General features: G+C 39.5%; 3 protein-coding genes across 3 annotated transcripts; all 3 read right to left on the bottom strand.

Annotated features, from left to right (window-relative positions):
- Positions 1 to 9,475: 9,475 nt before the first annotated feature.
- On the bottom strand, positions 9,476 to 14,315 carry LOC141664756 (uncharacterized). Its single transcript, XM_074470711.1, has 2 exons — positions 14,076 to 14,315; positions 9,476 to 13,915 (listed from the first exon to the last, which is right to left on the bottom strand). The coding sequence occupies exons 1-2, from the start codon at positions 14,313 to 14,315 to the stop codon at positions 9,476 to 9,478; spliced, it is 4,680 nt and encodes a 1,559-aa protein (XP_074326812.1).
- Positions 14,316 to 14,879: 564 nt separating this feature from the next.
- On the bottom strand, positions 14,880 to 16,771 carry LOC141668242 (geraniol 8-hydroxylase-like). Its single transcript, XM_074475027.1, has 2 exons — positions 15,821 to 16,771; positions 14,880 to 15,588 (listed from the first exon to the last, which is right to left on the bottom strand). Exons 1-2 carry the CDS (start codon positions 16,769 to 16,771, stop codon positions 14,971 to 14,973), a joined length of 1,569 nt encoding a protein of 522 aa, XP_074331128.1. The 3' UTR covers positions 14,880 to 14,970.
- Positions 16,772 to 18,151: 1,380 nt separating this feature from the next.
- On the bottom strand, positions 18,152 to 18,586 carry LOC141664755 (21 kDa protein-like). Its single transcript, XM_074470709.1, has one exon. It carries the CDS (start codon positions 18,584 to 18,586, stop codon positions 18,152 to 18,154), a length of 435 nt encoding a protein of 144 aa, XP_074326810.1.
- Between the last annotated feature and the right edge of the window lie 4,231 nt (positions 18,587 to 22,817).

Raw genomic sequence — 22,817 nt, 5'->3', positions numbered from 1 at the left:
CCTCAAGATACTCGATCCTCAGGTTGGCTCCTCCTAGCTCGGTGTGAAGAGAGGTAGCCTTTTTATTGGCAATCTCCAGCTGGGAAGTCAGATTAGCCACCTCATCCTTGAGGAAGGAGATTTCAGAGTCTTTGGATTTAATATCCTTGGCATGGAGGAAGTCTTTCTCCTTCAAGGTATTCTTTAGGATATTGTTGTCACCCTGCAGCCTCTGATGGCACGCCTTCTCCTCTAGAATTTTATCCACCACTTGGTTGGAATGGATGAATAATTGGCAAGAGGCTTTGATGGAAACCCTGGCAGCATCTTCCAAGCTCATAGCTTGCCACTGCTCCACCTCCTCATCTGTAACATGAAGGGAGTCCAGTGGGCCAAGACAGTTCAAGGCAGCAGAAGAGCCTGAAGGCGCGCCCTCTGTTCTGGGCCTTTTAGGTGGCCCCTGCTTCTCTGTTAGATCAATAATGGGCCTTTTCAGGACAGGAGTAGGAGTAGGGATGGATGTCTGCGCTGTAGGAGCATCTCTCTTTGGTTTGGGCTCGGGTTTATCGCCAGGGCGCGCCCAAACGACTTGGGAATCCTTGGAGGAGACATTTCTGCATAAAACATAGAAAATATTAGTTAAGCTTGACAATCGGGCGTGCCGAACAAAGCAATAAACGAAAGCAATTAGTAAAGATAGCAATAATATAGATGTGTAACTTGCTAAGCCTCAGGTAAAAGGTGCGCCTTAAGTAACAGAAAGTTTGTCAAGCAAAATTAACATGAAGTTCTATCAATAATCTAGTATGCCAAGATAAAAACTAACAGGAAGGTTTATCAGGAAATGAGGATGCGCCAACTATGGAAGGCGCGCCTTTAGACTCTGAAATGATCAAACCTGAAGGGGCCTCACCTTGAAAAGAGCTGTCTTCTGCTTCGTCCTCTTCTTCTTCAGCTTCTTCTTCACTATCTAGGTCAAGGACATGAGAAACAGGGACACATTTCCTAAATCTTATGAATCTACGCTTCGCTCCCACTTGGTCAGAAAGGATTCCAACTCGCATTAAATTGGTCCTAGTAACCAAAGTCTTTAAGTTCCATCTTTCAGCGGCCACTCTGAGAAGGGCTTCAGCTCTCCTTTTAGGCTCGCCCTTAAGTGGTTTGGCCACTGGTTTGTCTGAGAGAATGAGGTTGTGAGAAGAAAGAAAATATAAATAATATAAGGAAAAGAGAGTGAGAGGGCGCGCCCTTACTTGGTGACGTGTTGAATCTTATCCTCAACCTGGGAACATCATACAAATAAAAGAAGTTTTCCTTCCAGCCTTTTTCATGGCTGAGCTTGCCAGAGGAGAATCCTTTCTTATTATGCTGCTTGTCTATAACCAAGTAGTAGTATCCATGGTCAGATTTCCTTAAGCAGAAAAAATAGCTGACTTCGGCCATTGAAGGCTGAAGGAAGCCCAGGTCTGTATAGAGAATGAACAGGGCTAGAATAAATTTGTAGCTATTGGAAGAAAGTTAGAGTGGAGCCACATCATAAAGTTCTATCACTTCCCTAAGGTAGGAATGTAAGGGCGCGCTTATACCCAAAGAAACCAGCTTAGGGCTGATTACCATCCTAGGGATCCTGAAGTTTCTCCCATAGTTGAAAATATGGGGGCGCATCATGCTCAGAGGGCGCACTCATATGCCTTTCATGTCATAAAACTCCATGAGCCATTCTAGCTGCTAATTGGAACAAGCTAAGGACAGGCCCACGCAAAAAAGCTTCCCTTGTTCTTTCCTGAAACGTTTCTTCACGACTTCATTACACGGTTCATACTCATCCCAGTAAAAGTCTAACTCTCTGTCGGAAACTTCCCAATGCTGAAAAGGAATTGAAGAAGGTTCAGGAGAGGTGGAAAATTGAAGAGAGTCCTCATCAAAGAAATTCAATTCGTCGCGAAGGGGTGACATATTCTCTTCAGGCGCGCCCTCAGGAATGGGAGAAGTAGGCGCGTCCTGTGGTTGTTGTGGAGATAGGCTTGGAGAAACAGCCATGTAGGAGACTTTGGATGGCCCTGCACCAACGTTGACACCGATTTCAACGCCCCTTTACCTATCCGCGTTTAAATTTTCCAGCTAATCATCATCATCTAGCTCTGTACTAACAGGGAGTGGAGATCTCTCCTTCTGGATTAGCTTTTGTTTCCCATTCCTGCGAGACAAGGGGATATTGTCCATGGAAGAACCATTTGAAGAGTCAGCCATCAGGGTACCTTTTTTGGAATCTTAAACAAGGCGCGCCACCTGATTCAGAAACTCGGGAGTATGGCGGGCGTTTGGAGGCTGAAGTTCGAAGTAAGTGTTTGGAGGCGAATAGATTCCCAACTTGATAAGGAAATCCTTGAATGGGTGAAAAGGGGAGGACGCGCCCTCGTCTTCCAGTTGTCAAGAAAACCATAGAAATATTGAGGGTGCGCCCAAGTCGAAAGAATGGAAGAAGAATACATGAAGGAAGCAGATAAATTAATGAATGCCTTGAGAAAACGGTATTTCCTGTGTTAGGAGTGACTTATGTCAAATTCCTTCTAGGGCGCGTCCTATGTTAAGAAGGCGCGTCATATCAGTTACAAGGCCCAAAAAGTTTATTTAAATATTAAGATGTTTTGGGCGCGTCCTAGGCAGGTTTTGCGATATGAATGCTCTTAAATGTAATTAGATTAAAGGGGAAACGGTTGGAATTCTTAGAAACAAGAATTTGAAAATTTTACTAAGCAGTTTTAGATCAAAATCACAAAAATATAAATATACACATATATATACACACAGATACTTATGAACTGTGAACTAGAATTTGAAAGGGTAACATGGCATGCAATGTGATTTACTTAACGGAATTCAGAAATACAAGAATTTTTTCATACCTTTTAGATTGGAGAAGGAGTTGGCCGGAAAAGATTTGGAGGATGGTAGTGGAGAAGGCCAATTCCGAGCAAAATGGTATTGCCGGAGTTGAAGCTTTTGGAGAGAAAGAGAAAGTGAAAAAAGGGGAGAGAGTAAAAGTAAAAAGTAAAAAGATTGGTTGTGACTGGTATTTATAGCTGAAAAAGGACAACTGTCAAATCAATCACGTCGATCACGATTCCCGAAGAACAGGGAGAACCGTTTCAAACTGTTCAAAAATTCTGGGATGCGCCCTCATGAAGGCGCGCCTTATATGACTTTCATAGTAATTTGGAATTCTGGGACTTCAAAAAGCATGCCCTATTGAGGGAGCGCCCAGTATAATAGTATTGGAAAGTTTGTTTATACAGATTTTGATAAGGATGAGAAAAAATTCGAATCCCATTTTCAATGACATATGGAATTTGGGGGTAGTTGTTATGCCCAAAAATTGGTATAAACAATATTCATATTGAGATTGATAAAATAGTCGAAATTAAGGAAGAAATGCCTAAAATTAAGGAACAGATAAGGTTATTTTCCTTATGGAAGGAAAATAGACGCGCCCTGTATGTAGGAAGGACGCGCCCTTTTATTTTCATGGCTGATGAAGAAGTTGTTGTCAGTAGGCCTCATGTATAAGGGGGGCGCCCTCATCATGGAGAGGAAGCGCGCCCAGTGACTTGATAGGGAAGTGAGGAAATCTCTGAAAAATGCCCACCAATGATAAATCTTAGGGTGCGCCCTAAGTGAGTAGGATGTCTTGATGAGAACTTCAATATGGTTGCTTGGAAGGGTTCTTTGGAAGACTCAAGAAAGATGGAGATTATTATTACTAACCTATTTGATGCAGGTACCCTATTAAAGAACTCCTTCCTGTAGCATATCTACAGGAAAGGCGGTGTCCGTGGTCGGAGACCTCCAGGGGTATGCCTGGACTGAAGACCTCCTCCTGTAGTCAATGAGTGTCCTCATTGGGGATGTGGGGTAAAATCTGGTGTGTGCTTTGGGAGCTCTGTCTCTGTAGTCAATGGGTGTCCTCGTTGGGAGACTTCGGAGTATCTTGCACTTTGAACCCAAAAGCTTAGGATCACTTGTCCTGCAATCTGGTAGGGGCTCTTTATCGGGGGACAAGGATGCGTCCAATATTTGGGGTGAACCACGGCTATACCTGTGTCCACGGAATAGAGAAACAGCTGGTAGCGGAGGGTTATCCTTGGCCAGGGAGATGCCTTATCTGTGAAGTCTCGAAGCCGCGGACGAGCCTTGGGCCTTTGTGGTAGGGCCTCATCGCCGGACATTCCTAAAGCTAGTAGAAGACGGTTTTCAGTAGGTTTCCTACTGGGCCTCGGGACAAGAGATCTAAGCCCATTAGATTTCTTGTTCCCCAAGAACTACGTTGGCTTGATTCCCTATAAATAGGGATATGTAGGCAAATTGTAAGGGGTCAGAAGCGAGAGCGCAAAGCAGCCACCACTAACCCTAAGCAATCTCAGCCACCAATAACCACCACCATCAAACACTGTTCATCTTTTTCGATGAATACTGTTCGTCGGATCCATCGATTACTGTTCACATTTCTGACGAAGAACCTGCATCACAGATCTTGTTTCCGGCTACAAACCTCAGACTTTGTTGCTCCCAAATTTCTCCGTCAATAAATGAGACCGGAGAGCACTTAACCTTGATGCACAAAGTAGTCATCAATGTTCTTTCATATCCTATTTCATACTCTAGTTACAAGTAATTTTGGAAATAGATCTTGAATTAGTTGATAGAACTTCTAACCCCTTCAAACCTTTAGAATTTATGGCGTATCCACTTGGTGCCCGCCTTCTAATACTGATTATTCAAGTAGCCTTGCGTCATAATGATGTTTTCTGGACTGTTACTCGTAGATTGTTGAGACTTGAGTCTGTTATTGCTATTTTACTGTGGACTTTACAGGAAGAGGAGAATGTGCAGATAATATTGTTTTTTTCGCATGTTTCTTGAAATGCACATAACAAACTACTCAGTTTGGTAATTGTTAAATTTTGTTTTGAATTTTGAGTGACATTAATTTTTCCTAACTGCAGCAAGTAAGGGCTCAAATGTTGCACCGATGTTAATAAGTGTACTTTCCAATACCGGAAAGAGCACAGCTTTGGCCCTTGTCGAAATGATATATGAATTAATTATCTTGCAGGATTGCTTCATTGTTTTCCCAATCTGTATGTTTATGGGTATTTCGAGGTTCACTTATACTCCTGATGTTCCAATAATATTATTATACTATTAGACTATAATTTTAGGAGATTGTCTCTTTGCTATAACTTGCCAACCACTCCAAATGGGGTTGTTGCCTTGTATTTATACTAAGTCCCAAACGGGATTTTTCCTTACAAAGTGGGCCTTCTTGGGCTTTACATTATATTTTACAATTATTCTAACTATGATTCCTTTGGGCCGCCTTGTCTTGGTCCAACTTTTGTCCCCCTCCTTGTTTTGCGCAATATCTTTAGATTTGTGTTTTTCTCCTTTTTCACCTTTGCGTTCTGAATTTTGAGATTTTTGTTTTGATACCCGAATAAAGTTAGTGATCGGATAGGATAATAAAATGAAGGGGAATAATAAGAAAAAATGAACAAACAAAACAAAAGAAAAATAAGAAATAATTGTAAATTCGAGATAGGAGTCAAATGTGTGCGCCTGAAAAAAGAAAAGAAATAAACACAATGTTTTCTTGTCTTATTATTGTTCTCTTTCTCTCTCTCTTCTTTTTTTTAGGAGATATATATATCCGTTCATGTGTGTTTTTGAATTTATTTTCTCAGGTTTCTTTGCAGATTGGCGGGCTAGACTCTTCGACTTCCTCTCAGGCTATCTAAAAAGCGGCTGTTGCACGTCCTTGGTTCAAACTGCTTGTAAGTTACCCTCTTTCCCCCTTCTTTTTCCTTTCTTATATGCGGGTCGATCGTTTCTGTCTGTAGTTTACGAATTTAGAATGGCCGACTTTCCCTCATCGTCGTCTTCGCATAGTGCTTCCAATCGAGACCCCGGGAAGCGACCCTTAGAGGAGGGTGATGAAGAGTCTATTTTGAATTTGGATAATCTTGAAATCCCGGATTTAGGTCAGTGTGGACCTTTTGATTTCTTAGGGAGCGATGAGTTTTTGAAGGGTATGCCTACTGGACCTTTGCCCTCTCCTCCCCTAAGCCCTCGTACCCTAGAATTCAGAAACAGAGTAGTCGGGGAAAGTCTTCGGTTAGGTAGGATCGAATTTGAGAGTAAACCTAGTCTAAATTATCTTAGTTATTACATCACCATCAACCCTCCTGTGAGTAAGTTGGAGAGTTACATCGACTTGTCTAACGGTTACCGGTATCGAGTGCCGACAGCAGATGAGAGGGTTTGGATGATGCCCGAGTTCGGGATGCATGGGGTTGCGATGATTATATTTCAGTTTGGTCTTCGTTTGCCGATGTATCCCTTCTTCCTGATGATGTATGAGGCTATCGGTTGTGGCCTAGGGCAGTTGACACCGAATTCTATTGCTCAGTTAAGTGGTTTTGTGGCGTTGTGCTGTGATAAGGGTCGATCCCCGACTCTGAAATTGTTTTTCTCTATTTATGGTGTGCGTTACTATGGCGGTCAAGTATACTTCAACTCACGACATAGGAGGATGAAGATTGTTAGCGTTAGATCATCGAACTCTGGTTACCACTCCCAATGGTTGTTCGTCGGGGGCCCTGATTTGGAATTTGTAAAGCCTTATGGGAAAGTTAGTCAAGGCACGATTGATTATTTGAATAACTTGAAGAAGCACGATACTGCTTATCTTGATGAGTTTCATGGGTCGAGGACGTGGTATACGCATTTAGACTTAAAGGACTCTGGTTTTTTAGGGATGCACGATTGTAAGGGGGATGTTTTATTTGTTATTGCCCTTATTTTGTTCATGTACCTAATTCTTGTAGTTGTTATCGTCGATTCTTGTCTGTTTATTTTCGTATGTGTCTATATATAGAGTTACTGACTTGCTTTTTTTTGTATTTTTGTGTTTTAGTGGGAGGCGCTTCCTTGAAAAAGGTTTTAGACGGCGGGATTCAAGGAGAGATGGATAAGGCAATGATGCTGTTGTTGCAACGTGCCTCGAGGAAGCCTTTTGAAGCGGCTAGGCCTGGACCGTCGGGGGTCCCCCATCCGATTTCAATTGAGCTGCTCGATGATCAGGGGAATAAGGTGGCTGAAGATAATGAGAGGGTTGTGTCGGACCTCGTCCACGTGGAAGGTAACCCTCGAAAGCGTCTTCGAAGGGAAGATGATGAGGTATTTGTTGGTGGACGGGAGGCTGTTGTTGAGGGAGTGAATAAGACTGTGACCGTTGCTGGGAACAGGGTATATATGGGGAATACTGTCGACCCACGTTCTAAGAAAGAGGTGGTGAGGGTCGAGATTCAGCCCACGGAACGATGGACGGGTGGATCTACCGTGCCCTTGAGGGCACTTAATCTTTTCAATCTACCTCAGGATTTAGTTGCTTATGATGGTCGGAGGTGTGAGGATCTTGTTGACCGATGTAAAAGCCGGGTTGGGCGAGTATGCGCATTTCCTTCTCTCTCTTTTCTATGTGTATATACTTTTGCCTTCATGTTCATTCGTAGTCATTCATTCACTTTTTTTTTGTGAAGTTTCTTTCCGATTTTATGCACATTATGGAGGATTACAAGGCTGACGTCGATGGTGAGGCTTGCTCTAAGCTCGAAGCTGAGATTGCTGCTCTGAAGGGGGAAAAGAAGAAAATCGCGGCTGGTTTTGCAGAACTCGAGCATAGAGTGGGTGATTTGGCTAAGGCAAATTCTGCGTTTTCAAGGAAGATTGCTGAGATGGAAGTTGCTGAGAAGGCGTCGAGTGACAGGGTGCGGGAACTCGAGGGTCGGCTTCTCGAAGTCGAGAAAGAACTTGATGAGGAGAAGAACAAGCGCCAAGGCTTGGATCGACAGGTCGAGGGGATGGATAGCTCTTATAAGTTGATAGCGAAGGAGAATAAAAATTTGAAACGAGAAGTAGAGAAAGTTGTGGAAGATATCGCTGATGCTTTGGGTGATGGTTACGGGTGATGTTACCGATGGATGGAAGAAGCTGGTTTTTTCGTGGAGGGTCATGCTTTCGAGGATTATCTTCGGGATCTTGCGTCGAAGGGCGATGATGCGTGAAGACGGGGTATGCCCCGTGGATTTTTGTAACTGGATTTAAGCATTTTTATGTACTTAAGAATTTTATTGATAACACTGTATGATGGATTCGTAGCAAGTTTTAGACACGTGATTCATGATTAAGTTTATTTCCATATTTTAAGGAGTTGCATGTTGACTGGTTTTATCATCTTCTTGTCTTGAGTCTGAAATGTTAAGCCGTTCATCAAGTTTGGGATCATCCAAGTCGCAGATCATATATGCTTGTGGTCGATTGTTTATATTATGAGAGAGATTTGATATAGCCCAGCCTATTGATGTGGTGAGGCTGTATAAATATTTGCCTATAATTGAATGGTTTTGAATCTCTGATTGTTTGCTTGGGTATTTTCAGATTAATCTGTGAGCCAAAGCTTATTTTAATCTCTTTTTCGAAATGTTTATGTCGGTGAAAGTTTTCGAAGGTTATCCTTTTGTTTTTGCTGCTTATGTAAGGAATAAAGAAAGTAGAAGTTTATGTTCCTTACTTGGACTAAATTAAAGAAATTCGTTCATCATAACTTAATCACCCCTCGATAGGGGTCTCATAACGACCCTCATTGCATCGAGGGTTTGTCTTTGATATGGCATTAGCTGCCTCAAGATAACGGGCTACAACTGAAATCAAATTATTGGTAGAACTTTTTGAGATGAATACCATTCCAGGCATTTTTGATGGGCTTCCCGTCGAGGTGTATAAGCTCATAGGTCCCCGCACTTACCAGTCTCGAGATCCGATAAGGTCCTTCCCATGCTGGTTTGAATTTTCCTGAAACAGTGGGTTGCGATGCCGCGGAATCCCTTAAGACGAGGTCGTTGACCTTGAAGTCTTTGGGTTTGACCTTTTTGTTGAAGTACCTTGCAGTTTTCTCTTGCTGGGCGATCATCCGCATTCGGGCTTCTTCCCTTGTTTCTTCTAACAAATCATTGTAAAGGCGAAGACCCTCGAGAGATAGAGCAGGATCGAATACATCGACTCGTGGTGAGGTGAGACTTATCTCAACAGGTATGACAATGTCAACTCCGTATGCCAGTCGGAAAGGAGTTTCACCCGTCGCGCTTCGGGGAGTCGTCCTATACGACCACAACACATTCGGGAGTTCATCGACCCAACATCGGGGTATTTTTTCAATTCTTTTCTTCAAGCCTTGTAGGATGGTTCTATTTGTTACTTCTGCTAGTCCATTAGCTTGGGGGTATGCTACAGATGCTTTGATATGCTGGACTTTTAATTCAAGCAGGGTTTCCTCAAACTGTTTCCCTAAAAACTGAGTGTCGTTATCAGAAACTAAGATTCTGGGGATCCCAAAGCGAAAGATAATGTATTTCATAAAGAATTCTATCATCTCTTTTTCTCAAATTTTAGCAAGGGGTTTTGCTTCGACCCATTTGGTTGCGTAATCCACGGCGACTATGATGTATTGGCACTGATTCTTTGATTTTGGGAAGGGACCCACAATATCTATTCCCCATTGGAAAAAGGGGCACGGGCTGAGAATCGAATTTAGCTCAGTCGTGGGTCGACGGTTTACATTTCCATGAAGTTGGCATGCTTGACATTTTTTGACGTAATCTTCACAATCCTTTCTAATTGTGGGCCAGAATAGACCTTGTCGGATAATTTTAAGGGCTAAGGTCTTTCCTCCTAGATGCTCACCACAGATTCCCGTATGTATTTCTACGATCGCTTGGAGGGCCTCTTCCGGGGACAAGCAACAGAGTAGAGGCTCAGAGAGGGCACGTCGATATAACACCGAACCCACAACACAGTAGTTCCTGGCTTTGAATATAAGAGTGCGGGATTCCGTCTTATGCTCCGGCAACTTGTTGTCGATTATGTATTCAAGGAAAGGTTGGCGCCAATCGAGCCTAGCCTGGATTTGATTAACTGACACTTCGTCGATGGAGGGGGTCTCCAAAACATCGACGTATGTTGGGCTGAGATTAGTAGGGAGATTGGAAGATGCCAGTTTGGCCAGAGAGTCAGCCCACTGGTTCTCCTCCCTGTCGACATTTGACATTTTCCATGAAGAAAATTTATTAAGAAGCTCTTGTGTTCTTGTCAAATATCGGGCCATCCTTTCATTATGCGTCTTAAATTCACCACTTATCTGTTTGGAAACCAACTGAGAATCCCCAAATATGTCGATGACCTCTGCCTCGAGATCGGATGCGAGCTTTAGTCCGGCGATGAGTACCTCGTACTCGGCCACGTTGTTTGTGGCGGAGAACCCGAACTTGAGAGCCTGTTGGATTTTGAATCCTTCTGGACTGATCAATATGACCCCTGCTCCTTCAGAGTTAGATGTCGAGGAGCCATCAATAAACAAAAGCCACAGGCGAGATTGGTCGTCTTCTGGTTTATGTGCCTTGGATTTGAACTGGCATTCAGTGACGAAATCCGAGAGAACTTGGGCTTTGATCGCCGTTCGAGGTTTGTACTCGATATAGAACTGGCTTAACTCTATGGTCCAGGCTGCAAGCCTGCCTGTTATGTCGGGCTTGTGCAGGATTCTTTTCAGAGGTAGATTGGTGAGAACATGGATTTCTCTCGCTTGAAAATAATGACGAAGCTTACGGCTCGCGACAACAAGAGCGTATACAAGTTTCTCGACTTGTGGGTATCTTGTTTCCGCGTCTCGGAGTGAGTGGCTAATGTAATATACAGGGATATTTTTTCCCTCATCGACACGGACTAATACTGTCGCGACAGTTTCATCGGAAGCTGAGAGATATACTCGTAGAGGTTCGCCTGTTAAGGGCCGAGTTAAAACTGGAGGATTTTTCAAAAATATCTTTAATTTCATAAAATTCTTTTCACAATCTTCATTCCATTCAAACTGTGATGATTTAGAAGCTTTCTTCATTGCAGAAAAAAAGGGGAGGCACCTCTTTGAGGATTGAGGGATGAACCTTCGAAGCGCGGCTATACACCCTGTGAGTTTTTGTAAGTCTTTGATGGATCTTGGTTTGCTCATTTCCAGAATAGCTTTTGCCTGAGCTGGGTCGGCCTCGATGCCTTTCTGGGTGACCAGGAACCCCAAGAATTTACTTGCTGTAAGGCCGAATGAACACTTTGCAGGGTTTAGTCGCATGTTGTTTGCCCTTATGTTGGTGAACGTTTCTCGAAGGTCTGTCACATGATCAGAAGCAACTTTTGACTTTGTAATCATGTCATCGACGTATATCAGCATGTTTCTTCCTATCTGCGAGGAGAATAATTTATCCATCGTCTGCTGAAAAGTAGCGCCTGCATTGATTAATCCGAAGGACATTACTTTGTAACCAAAGACTCCCCTGTGTGTGATGAAAGCAGTTTGTTGCCAGTCGTGGGAATCCATTTTAATTTGATTATACCCTGAAAAGGCGTCCATAAAGGATAGGAGTTCATTTCCCGCTGTGGCGTCGATGAGTTGGTCGATATTGGGCAAAGGGTAAAAATCTTTGGGGCACGCCCTATTAACATCTGAGTAATCAATGCACATTCTCCACTTCCCATTGCTTTTCTTAACTAGGACCACATTCGATATCCATGTGGGGAATTGCACAGGCTCGATGAAGCCGGCGTCGAGTAGTCTTTCGACCTCTTGGTCGATGGCGGCTCTTTCCTCGGCCGAGAATATGCGTTGTTTCTGTCGCACAGGCCTAGTGTCCTTATTAATGTGCAGCGAGTGTCGAGCAACGGCCTCCGGAATACCGGGCATGTCCTTCGGGACCCAAACAAAAATGTCGGAGAATTCCCGGATAAGATTCGTGATTTCTTTTTTGAGATCTGAGGAGAGATTCTTGCCAATTCTTGTTGTTTTATTGGAGTTTCCTTCAAATACTTCTATATCTTCTGTTTCCTCGAGAGGGGAGCATGAATTGCTTGTGGATTTGTCGATCAATTCTCTTGGATCGATGGCAAGTACTTGATTGACCTCTAACTCTTCATCTGTCCTTTTCCTTGGAGAAACAGTGGTTAGGTAACACTGCCTAGCCGTTGCTTGATCACCAACCATTTCTCCTACACCAAAGTCTGTGGGGAACTTCATTTTCAAATGGGAGATGGAAGTAATGGCCCGAAGGGCGGTGATCGTTGTTCGTCCCAGTATGGCGGGAGAACCAAAAAGCACCGGCATGTCGACTGTCCCAACTACATGTACTTCATTCCCTGTAAAACCATATAGAGGCGTTCGAGCATTCTCTAGGCGTCGATCCCCGAGGTCCATTCGGGAGAAGGCATGATGGTATAGAACATCGACGGAGCTGCCGTTGTCGACCAGCATCTTTTTTACCATGTTGTTTCCCACCCGGGTGGTGATGACAAGGGCGTCCTGATGGACTTCGATGAGACCAGGGCGGTAGTCATCGTCTGAGAATGAAATGACAGGGGAAGAATTTGCTCGGGTGCGTTTGGATGTCGGTGGGTTGACATTAAAAACCTCACGGGCATAGCTTTTTCGGGAATTATAAGAGAGTCCTCCAGCTGCCACACCACCAAAGATAACGTCAATTACCCGATCTTCTTCAACTCGTCTATGGCGTCGAGGAGAATCTTCCCGCTGTACATAATGCACTAGTTGTCCTCGGCGAATTTTCCCTTCGATGAGGTTGCTTAGTTGAAAGCATTGTTCAGTCGTGTGGCCTGTATCCTCATGGTAATCGCAGTATCTGGAGCTTGGAGGATGACCCGGTTTCATGGGTCTTGGCGGACGATAGTCCGGCTCTGTCTTTAGGACCGCTAAGATGGTCATTTTCTCAGTGTTAAGCTTGGTAAATTCTTTTTCTGGTCGACTGCGGGGTTGCCAGTCTCTCTCTCTTCTGTCCCTTGGTTGATGCTCGACAGTATGACCAGGTGGCGAACGGCGACGTTCTTGACATCTGTCACGCGCGGAAGATCGCGGACTGTAGTTGCGTCGCCGTTCATATCTGGAGGAGCGTTTGGGGGACTGTATGCAGCTTACTGCCTCTTGGAGCATCATGCGATGTTCTATAATTTGAAATTCTGCTTGTAAGGTTTTCGGTCTTTTCTCAAAGATCTCCTCTAAGAGTAAACCATGGCGAGATTTATCAATGCCTGTTGTCAGAAAATTGACTGCCATTTGCTCGATTAGATCTGGAATCTCTGCTATTTCTTCTCTGAATCGTGTTAGAAAACTTCGGAGACTTTCTCCTGAGCGTTGGTGCATTGTCATTAGGGAAGCTGTGACCTTTATTCCTTTGTAGTTACTGGAAAAACGAGCTTGAAACTTGCTTTTTAGGGCCGCCCATGAGTCGATCGACCGAGGGGGTAAGTTGTTGTACCATCGAAGGGTGGTACCCTGGAGGCAAGTAGAGAAGAATTGACATCGAGCGACCTCTGAGTGGCCGAAGAAGGCCATACGTCCATCGAAGGTATTGAGGAATGCTAACGGGTCCGAGGATCCGTCGAAATGATCAAGGGTTGGAGTTTTCAATGTCATGTCGATGCGTGCCTTCTCGAGCACCAATGATAGGGGGCTCTCGGAGACGGTTTCAAACCCTGCCTGATTTCTCATCAAGGTAAGCATCTGGGCGATTTCTTCCTGCATTTTAGCGAACTCCTCGTGAGAGATAGATTCTATGGATTCTGTCTGACGCGAGACTTCGGCAGATGACACTGTCCTCTGTCGACGATCGCGCGGTTGTGAATATGTCGACTCTGCCGATGGTTCATATTCGTACTCAGTATCGTCCTCGTCATAGAATTCATCGTCTTGTTCTTCATTTTGAACTGTAGTTTGTTGGGGTTCTCGACGGAGACGGTGAATCTCGCGTTTTCGTTCAAGTTTAGCCTGCAGTCTCCGAGTTTGGTGTTCTAGAAGCTTGAGCTATTCATCTGAATCAAATGGGTCTTCTGGATTTTCTTGATTTTGGGCTTTTAGCCTTTTTTTTCCTTTCCAAATGTAGTCGTATGTCGCTCGAGAGAACTTTCTTTCCTTTAGATGTCTGTACTCTAAAATGCTGATCTGAAACAGTTTTTCTTTTTCCGTCCCTTTGAAGTGTGCCCTTCAAGCTCAACGATTGATCTTCAGGAGGCACTTCAGGTGGAGGAAACAAGCACTTCGGCTTTAAGGCCGGTTGTTTAGGTAGCTCACGATCGCCGTGGGTCGAGGGGTCGGCGGCAACTTCTGCCGTCAACTCCTTTACCTGAGTCGGTCCGGCGGTTCCCGGATCAAACTCCTCTACGATCATCTTCTGGTTGGATCTTGTTAAAGTAAAGCTCCTTCTAGCGCCAAATGATGTTCCAATAATATTATTATACTATTAGACTATAATTTTAGAAGATTGTCTCTTTGCTATAACTTGCCAACCACTCCAAATGGGGTTGTTGCCTTGTATTTATACTAAGTCTCAAACGGGTTTTTTCCTTACAAAGTGGGCCTTCTTGGGCTTTACATTATAATTTACAATTATTCTAACTATAATTCTTTTGGGCCGCCTTGTCTTGGTCCAACAACTCCCTTTATTTTTAAATAATTGTGGCTTGATTTTTTGACAAACATGTTTTAAGAATTTTGACCGCCTAATTAAAATTATTTTTTTCTGAATAAAACATTGAATTTCCTTACACTGAAACGGCCAAATTTAAAGAAATCTTATACAAATTTCCGTTTCATAGAGTGAAACAAAAATCTCTCCAATTGGTGTTATTTTGTTTAAAAACCCGTGTAAAAATACTCCCGATAATTTAATTTGATTATGCACTTATATAACATGTTTTTGGCATTAGGATATCATACATCAAATCGTGTTTGGTGAGCAGTATAAACATAATAAGTCGTACATTCTTCATAGAATTAAGACCTCAGAGAGAATACACTAAAGATTAGCAAGACTGAATAAGCACCTATGAGAAAACTGACGGAGAGAGCCTTGGACTTGGCACTACAACCAAAGGCACTTTCTTCTTCAACACAATCCCAAACTTTTCTGAAACATCTATATTCTCTCCTGCCGGTAATTCCCAGTTAAAAGAATGCAAAAGAGAAGCAAGGAAGTACATTACTGTTCTCTCAGCCATTGGCAATCCTGCACAAATTCTTCTGCCAGAGCCAAAAGGAAAATAACTGAAATCGTGGCCACTGTAGTCTAGTTTACCATCTGAAAATCGTTCTGGACGAAACTCCAATGGATTTTCCCAGATTGACGGGTCTCTTTGTATTGCCCATGCATTGATAAAGACTCGAGATCCTTTTGGAATTGTGTAGCCTCCAATGATGCAGGATTCACTTGGAGAATGTGGTACTAAGAGTGGAAGAGCAGGGTGTAAACGAAGAACCTCTTTCATAATGTTTTTTAGGTAGTGTAGTTTGTGAAGGTGTGACTCTTCCACTGTGTTGTCATTTCCCACTACTAGATCAATCTCTTGTTGCGCTTTCTTCATGATCTGGGGACTGTTCATAAGCTCCGCCATTGCAAACTCAATCGTGTTAGACGCTGTGTCTGTACCACCGACAACCATGTCCTGTCCAAAAGACACATTAGATGCAAATTTATACGTGCATTCATATTACACTATCATTCTCATAAACATATCAAATGTAATAAAAAAACCATGGCTGTAATGACTTTAGAAATTTAAACAATTGAAGTTCACTTGGACTTTCATTCTTATTTAGTTTAAATAGTTGAGATTTTTCTGTAATGTTAATTGTATGTAGAGCAGTAAAAATCTTAGAAAAGAAAAGAAAACATACCAACAGCAATGCTTTGACGTGGTTCATCGTTAGAGGTACTTTGGCATCTGTATCATCCTTCAGTTGCAATAGAACCTGCAAAAAGTCTTTGCTCTCTGTCTCACCGTTATTCATTTTCAAACGTTGATCAATCACATCATCAAATATTCGATCAAGTTTCTTATTTGCACCTTCTGCCTTCTTCTTGATCCCTTGCAAATCAAACCTGGAAAGAACTGGGAAAAAATCAGATATATTTGGCTTTGCCAGACTATCAGATACCTCAGCCACTGCTTGCCTGAACTCCATCGCAATTGCATCCCTCTCTTTTCCCTTAACCGTGCCACCCCACAACATATTTGTTATAACATTTAGTACAGTTAAGAACATTTGTTCACCCAAGTTAACGGGACAATTTGCTTGATCATATAAATATTTACAGGTATTCCTAATCTCCTGTTGTCTAAGATTGTACACAGTATCAAGGATCGAATGTCCTAGCATTCCGAGGACAGAGACTTTTCTCAGCATTCGCCATTGTGGTCCGTATTGTGTCCATACAATATCACAAGCACCAATTTCCATGGCTTTTGTGACAGCTGGAACATCACGATTTGCAAAATTTACATCATTGTCTTTGAGAACCTCACGGGCCAAGGCGGGTGAGGTGATCACAATGCTTATCTTTTGACCGAGCCTTAGTGTCAGAATTGGACCATAGGTTCGAGCCAGGCTTGCCAGATATGAGTGGAACTCAGGTTTGAGAAAGGGGAGATTTCCGACCACAGGAAGACCTCTTGGGCCTGGTGGCAATAGCATGTGTTTTGGTTTTGAATTACTATTGAACATCCAGGAGTACCATGAAATGGTGAACAGCATAAGGGAGATACCGAGCAGTATTTGAGCAATGTTATCATTGGGATCATTGCTTTGCCACCAGAAAGACCAAAAATCATATGAAAAAATGCTCATATTTCAAGTAATTAATCCTGTAATAATTGGCAAAAACAAATGAAGTAAGTTGTTGATCTGAAATTCCAAAGACAATGGGGTTTGTTTAAATCATTTGTTTGGTTCGCATTTGGAGTATAGTCGAAAGCATCTCTTGTTCTTCAATTAGTCTGATGCTTTTAAGTATTTGTTTTTTCTTTAGATGGAAGAGCAACAGAGGAATTGACTTGAGTGTCTTAATTATGAATTAAACAAGTAATATATGGTATATAGACTAAATAAAAGATAAACATCAATGTTTCAACTTCATATTTTTAGATAATGTATTTTTCACATATTAAAGATATGCAATAGAATTGACAAATTTACTAATTCTTAGAAAATAATGAAAAGAGTAAGGATCAGATTCTTGTTGCAAATTCGGCATCGACTGCAAGGACTTTTCCATGAATTGTAGAACAGAGACGGCTAAACTGAGTAAACATTATCATTGGCATAGGCGCATAACTATTGACTGCATATGTTCCAGTGTTCAAGTATAAGAATATTTGCAAAGACAACCTTTATGCAGCTTAAATGTTGTGTTTGGTGCGATGGTCAAGTGTCTACTGTATATATCGAGACCTTCACCAGAAGTTACTGATGTAGGAGCCTGGTATGACCTTAACCTTAATGCAGTTGTATATAATCTCGGAGATTCAGAACTCATCTTTATTAAGTCTCGTATTCCAACATTTAGGCTACAAAGATTGCATGAAGCCAAATATAATTGTTCTTCTTGCAGATCCATCATGGGGTAGAGAATTTATTCCTAAATGTTACTCTGCAAGGATTTCAAGGATTTTGTGTTCTTATTATTCCTTGTGTGTCCTTTTGTTCTTTTTGGTATCGCCTATAGATATGTTTATATGATGCATATCAACAATTCTTCGGTGTCGCATTATCTTGAGAAACAAAAAATAAAAGTAATAATGAATATTCTGCATATGATTGTACAGTTAACAGGTTCATCTGCCAGCAAAGGCCGGCACAATCATTGAACTGGTGAACTAAATAAAATCCTTAGATTTGTAAATGTATCGTTTATTTTTTCTTGTAAAACAATGTTCTGCAGCCCAAATAATCAAATAAAATTATGATAATGACATGTGTGTGCATTATCACAGACAGTTGCACATTTCTAAAAAGGCCAAATTATTTGTATACAGACTACAATATACAAAGTAAATAAAATTGGAACATAGTCAGACTCTTGTCTGTAGCAGTGAAATAGGGTTCAGAAAGATGAGATTATACGCTGAACTTGTAGCAAATATGCTGTTTTCTGCAAATTATATGTTTGTGTATAGTGCATGAATAAGTTTGTATGGTACCATTTTCTTAAGTTACGATGTAAGCTTTTCAGCCAGAAGTAGCATATCTGTTGATAAAAGTCAGGGCAATGCTACTCAATTGTAAAACATTTACAGCATACTTGGAGACTTTGGCTTTCACATTTCCTTCATTTACATTATAAAAGCCATCCATGCAAGTGGTGTAGTCTGTCAAAGCTGCACTCACCCATGTTTGAACATTACTTATTTCAAACTCAAAATGCACATCTTCCTCATCTATTTGATCCATCTGGTCCATTGATCTCCGAAGCTCGTAAACTGAGTCATCCGTCACCTCAACACAATCACGCAATGCTGCCCTCTCTCCAGTAGTTAAACCCTTATACTTGGACATATTTTTCATTGCCACGAATGTCGATTTAGCTTCCTTCAGTGTCACAGAAATAGAAGTATTTGCCAAGAGTTTGGGATTGGCATGAATTTTCTTCGCGAATTTCGACATTGATTTGTAACAAAGTTGTGGATACAAGGTGGTGTTACATGAGGCCTTGATGAACTCAATGTAATTTTTGTTTGTTCTTGATGAAACTATAAAGCTAGTGGCTTGACAAGTGTTGATGTATGTTGTAAAATAGAGAAAAATGAGTAGAGATTTGAGCACAATTGCATGGGAAATCAGAGATGATTTCATCTTATTTGCTTGCTTTGTTGATGAGGTGGTGGGAATAATTGGGGATTGTTGATAGAAAATTTAAAGAGGAAAAAAGGTGTGAGTTTATGGGGAAAACCATTGATTAAGGCAGTGGCTCCCATGAAGCTAAACAGAGTACTGGTAAGAAAGACAAAAATCAAAGCAAAAAAGAGTTGGTGTTACGTAGAAGCTAATGTGTCAAGATAGCTGTCAAGAAAATTGTAGCCTGTGAAATCTTATCCTAGCTCCATTTAGTGAAGCAGTTTGTATCTATTGAGTAGAGAATTTATGAGCTATCTCTATATGAATGCATTTTTGGGGGTAGCCCGTTTGTTTAAAATTGAATTATTAATTAGTACGTACTACGTAGTTTGCTATCCTATTGTTTTTTTTTTTTTTTGCTAAATTGCTATCCTATTGTTTTGTTTCGAATGAAGCATATCTTACTTAAAATAATACCAAAAATTAGTTCATCCGTGCAATTCAATAAGTTCACAAAGAATATGTAATCTTAACCGTTAATATTTAACAAATAATAATTATACATTCGATTATCCAAAACCACAAATTTGAAATAATTTGGGCAACCCAATAATAATTACACATTCATTTATTTGAAACCACAAACTTGAAATAATTTGGGCAGTCCATAGACACTATTTTGAGATTTTTACATAATGGGAGGAATCATGAGGGACAAATTGAGACTCAAATCTGATTAGGCTAAATAATTTAATAAGAATTTTTTTTATAAAACTAGATTTTTTTAAGCTCGTCTAAATTTATAAAATTAGCGATAATTCATTTGACCCAATTATTTATGAGCCTGGTTCAAACAATTGTAAAATTTAAAAAAAATAGCAATAATTTATTTCACGCCTGGTTATCTCAAAACTTGCGTATCATCCATTCGTACCTTGATTATACAAATCATGGTGAAATCAAAGCTGATATTATAGTCGACACGCGTTGTACAATGAAGTGTCAATCGGGAGGATGGTCGACCTACATTGTGTGCACATCTATCTGTCTATACCTATTATATATATATATATATATATTTAAATGTGGGGGGTTAAAATAAATTTTGAAATGAAATATTTATGATATTGTTATACATTCTCAAATTCTATTATAACACATTTAAATTTCGGGTTGAGTGATAATTAAACTCACAATATTTATAATATTTTTATAAATTCTCGAGTTATATTTTGTGACATTCAAAATTCGGGATGAGTAGTAATCGAATCATAATGTCGGAGAAAAATAAGTTCTCAATCAATTGAGATATCTCAAGTATAATATTTTTTTTAATAATAGTTAAATTCCAAAGTGGTTGCAAGATCCTACTTTTTATTATCTGAAAATAAATGCAAAGTAATTAATGATTTGCCCAGGAAGCTGGAGAATTGGTAAAATATATTCATGGCAATTGCCTGCACAAAATCCACGTCATTATCTGTTACTTTTTAAAAACATTAGTTCCTACTACAAGAAAGAACCAAAAGAATAGGGCTAAGACAATTAAAAGAATAAATGTATTTTGTCGTCAAGCAATAATAATTACGTTATTATGAACTAGAATCCAATTCTTTCGTTTTATTCTGGAGCACTGCTTTCAATTGTTTAATTATTATTTTTAGAATCCGTGTTTAAATCTTTAAAAACAAATATGCTCCATATTATATCCTCGACTTTTTCCCGATATATCATGTCATTATTATGGGCTTCAAGCTTAATAAAAGCCATTTCAGATATAAAATGATGGTAACAACTCACAAATCAAAACAAGAACGGCAGGCAATAACGTAGACCAGTTCGACCATACCGTAGTGGAAAACTATTTTCTCATCTCCATCCCCACAAATATTATTCCAAAGTTTAATTATTATTTTTCTTAAATTACTTTTTCCTTCCCATTTTAAATGTTCTCTTTTAACTATTAATAGCATAGCATGAAACCCTTGCGATTTACGTTATTTTTAATATTATATAATTTTTTGAATTTAATTTGAAGTAAAAATTTTAAGTTATAAAACTTATTTATTTGAAATTTTAATAATATGATTTGATAATACTTATTAATATACATATATTTAAAAATTATAATGTAATTATTGAAATTTATATTTTTATTGATATTTATAGGTGTGTTTACGAAAGATTATTATATTTAATTAAAATGTAAATTTTAGTTGAGATTAATAGTATATGAATTGTCATTAGTCGATTAACTGACCAAATCCAACTAACTATATTCAGATTTATTTTAGTTTAATATTTTAAAACCCGAATCAATTGTAAAATTTTGTGTGTCAATAACAAAAAGTTTATGTCAGTTTGAGACCGGTTATATCAACCAAATCCACCTAAGTATATTTACTACTTTGTTTGATTTTATTTTAGCCCACGTGATTATTATTTTATTTTATACCGAATGGATAAGATGTATTATTTTGTATTAGTTTGATGACATTATATCGACCTCACGAATTTTCTTTCAGATTTTAATTTTGTTATAGTCTGGTCCGATAATATAATATTTTTAGCGGAATCAATAATATTTATTATTTTATTTTAGCTTGATTCTTCAAATCCAACTAATTATATGTAATTTTTTTAATTTTTTATTTAAAATTGGACTAATAAGATAATTTTGTTTAACTCGGCCGGGTGAATTTTATATATTATATTATTTTAACAAAAATCATTAGACATATTATAATTATGTTATGAATTTTTGATCAATTTATGAGAGTATTTTATTTTAAATATTAATATAATTATGGTGACCAGACCGACTAACAATCAAACTTTCATTATTTCGTATTTAATATAATAGTATAGATTTAGCCATATCAATCAAATTTTGGCAAATAATTAAGAATTTTTTTAATTATTTTAGAACTGAAAATAACATTTGAAAATAAAATAAATGTATGTTCTAATAATATAATTTTTGAAATTTTCTTAATAATATTATATATAACTTGCCGTGAAAATATGATCATTTTAACTATACACGGCAGGAACATAATTTTTTGTTTTCCAAAACGCAAGATAAATTGTATCAACGGTAGGGTGAAGCGCGGTTCAGTTCGGGACGGTTTTTGACCGAAACCGAAACCGCAACCAAAACCAAAACCATCGGTTCGGTTTCGGTTTGAAAATCTCGTTTCGGTTTTAATCGGATCGGTTTCGGTTTTAAAATCACATCACTCAGAATTTACAACACAAATATGACTACTAGAATTTTTAAGTAAATAAATTACAAGGTACATTTAAATTACAAATATAACAAAATAGTACTAGTAATTTAATATTAATTTACTATTATGAGATCATACTGTAATTATTGAAAGTGCATTGGACTAAAGCTTGGTGTCACTGTCCTGTAATTTTCCTTGCATACTTCCTGAATATTACTTACTAACATAGTTTCGCTTTCTTGTTAAAGTTATCCAGTTGAATAAAATTCTAAAGTCAATTTTGTAGATATTAAAAAAAATAGAGCTGTCAAATTCCTCGACATGCTAATTCTAAAAGAAAAAGCTTCAATCTTTTTCCAGAAAGGTTCAGAAAATTAAAGAACAAATCTAACTAGCACAATTCGAACAGAATATATGCAGCTTTACTTATCTTAGGAGTTTAAGGTCTATATTAATCTATATCTACCTTTCAACTCTAATATTTTGGATTCCATAAATTTATATCTATATTTATATTTTAGAAATTTATATTATATAAATATATTATTTAGTTTATTTATCTTAATAATCGGATCGGTTTCGGGTTATTACGGTTCGGTTTTAACATAAAATCGAAACTGCAAATCGGTTTCGGTTTCAGTCTTTGATTTTTCGGTTTCTGTTTCGGTTCGGATTTAATCGGTTCGGTTTTTATCGATTTTTAACGGTTTTGATTTCGGTTTCGGGTTTTTTCGATCTTTTGCTCGGCCCTAATCAACGGAGCGAATTTCAGGCAGGGGTAAATGCGGATAGCGTTGATGAGGTTAGGTGAATAAACATGACCAATCCGA

The sequence above is a fragment of the Apium graveolens genome, chromosome 6 (assembly GCF_009905375.1).
Source record: "Apium graveolens cultivar Ventura chromosome 6, ASM990537v1, whole genome shotgun sequence".
Lineage (NCBI taxonomy): Eukaryota > Viridiplantae > Streptophyta > Magnoliopsida > Apiales > Apiaceae > Apium > Apium graveolens.
This window is presented reverse-complemented; position numbering and strand designations above follow the sequence as displayed.

Excerpts from the sequence above, each read along its gene's own strand:
- LOC141664756 (XM_074470711.1), bottom strand. The coding sequence starts at position 14,315 with ATGATCGTAGAGGAGTTTGATCCGGGAACCGCCGGACCGACTCAGGTA. Across the intron at positions 13,916-14,075 it reads TTTCAGATCAGCATTTTAGA|GCTAAACTTGAACGAAAACG; the intron begins GTACAGACATCT and ends CGGAGACTGCAG.
- LOC141668242 (XM_074475027.1), bottom strand. The coding sequence starts at position 16,771 with ATGAGCATTTTTTCATATGATTTTTGGTCTTTCTGGTGGCAAAGCAAT. Across the intron at positions 15,589-15,820 it reads ACGTCAAAGCATTGCTGTTG|GACATGGTTGTCGGTGGTAC; the intron begins GTATGTTTTCTT and ends TCTTTTGGACAG.
- LOC141664755 (XM_074470709.1), bottom strand. The coding sequence starts at position 18,586 with ATGTCGAAATTCGCGAAGAAAATTCATGCCAATCCCAAACTCTTGGCA.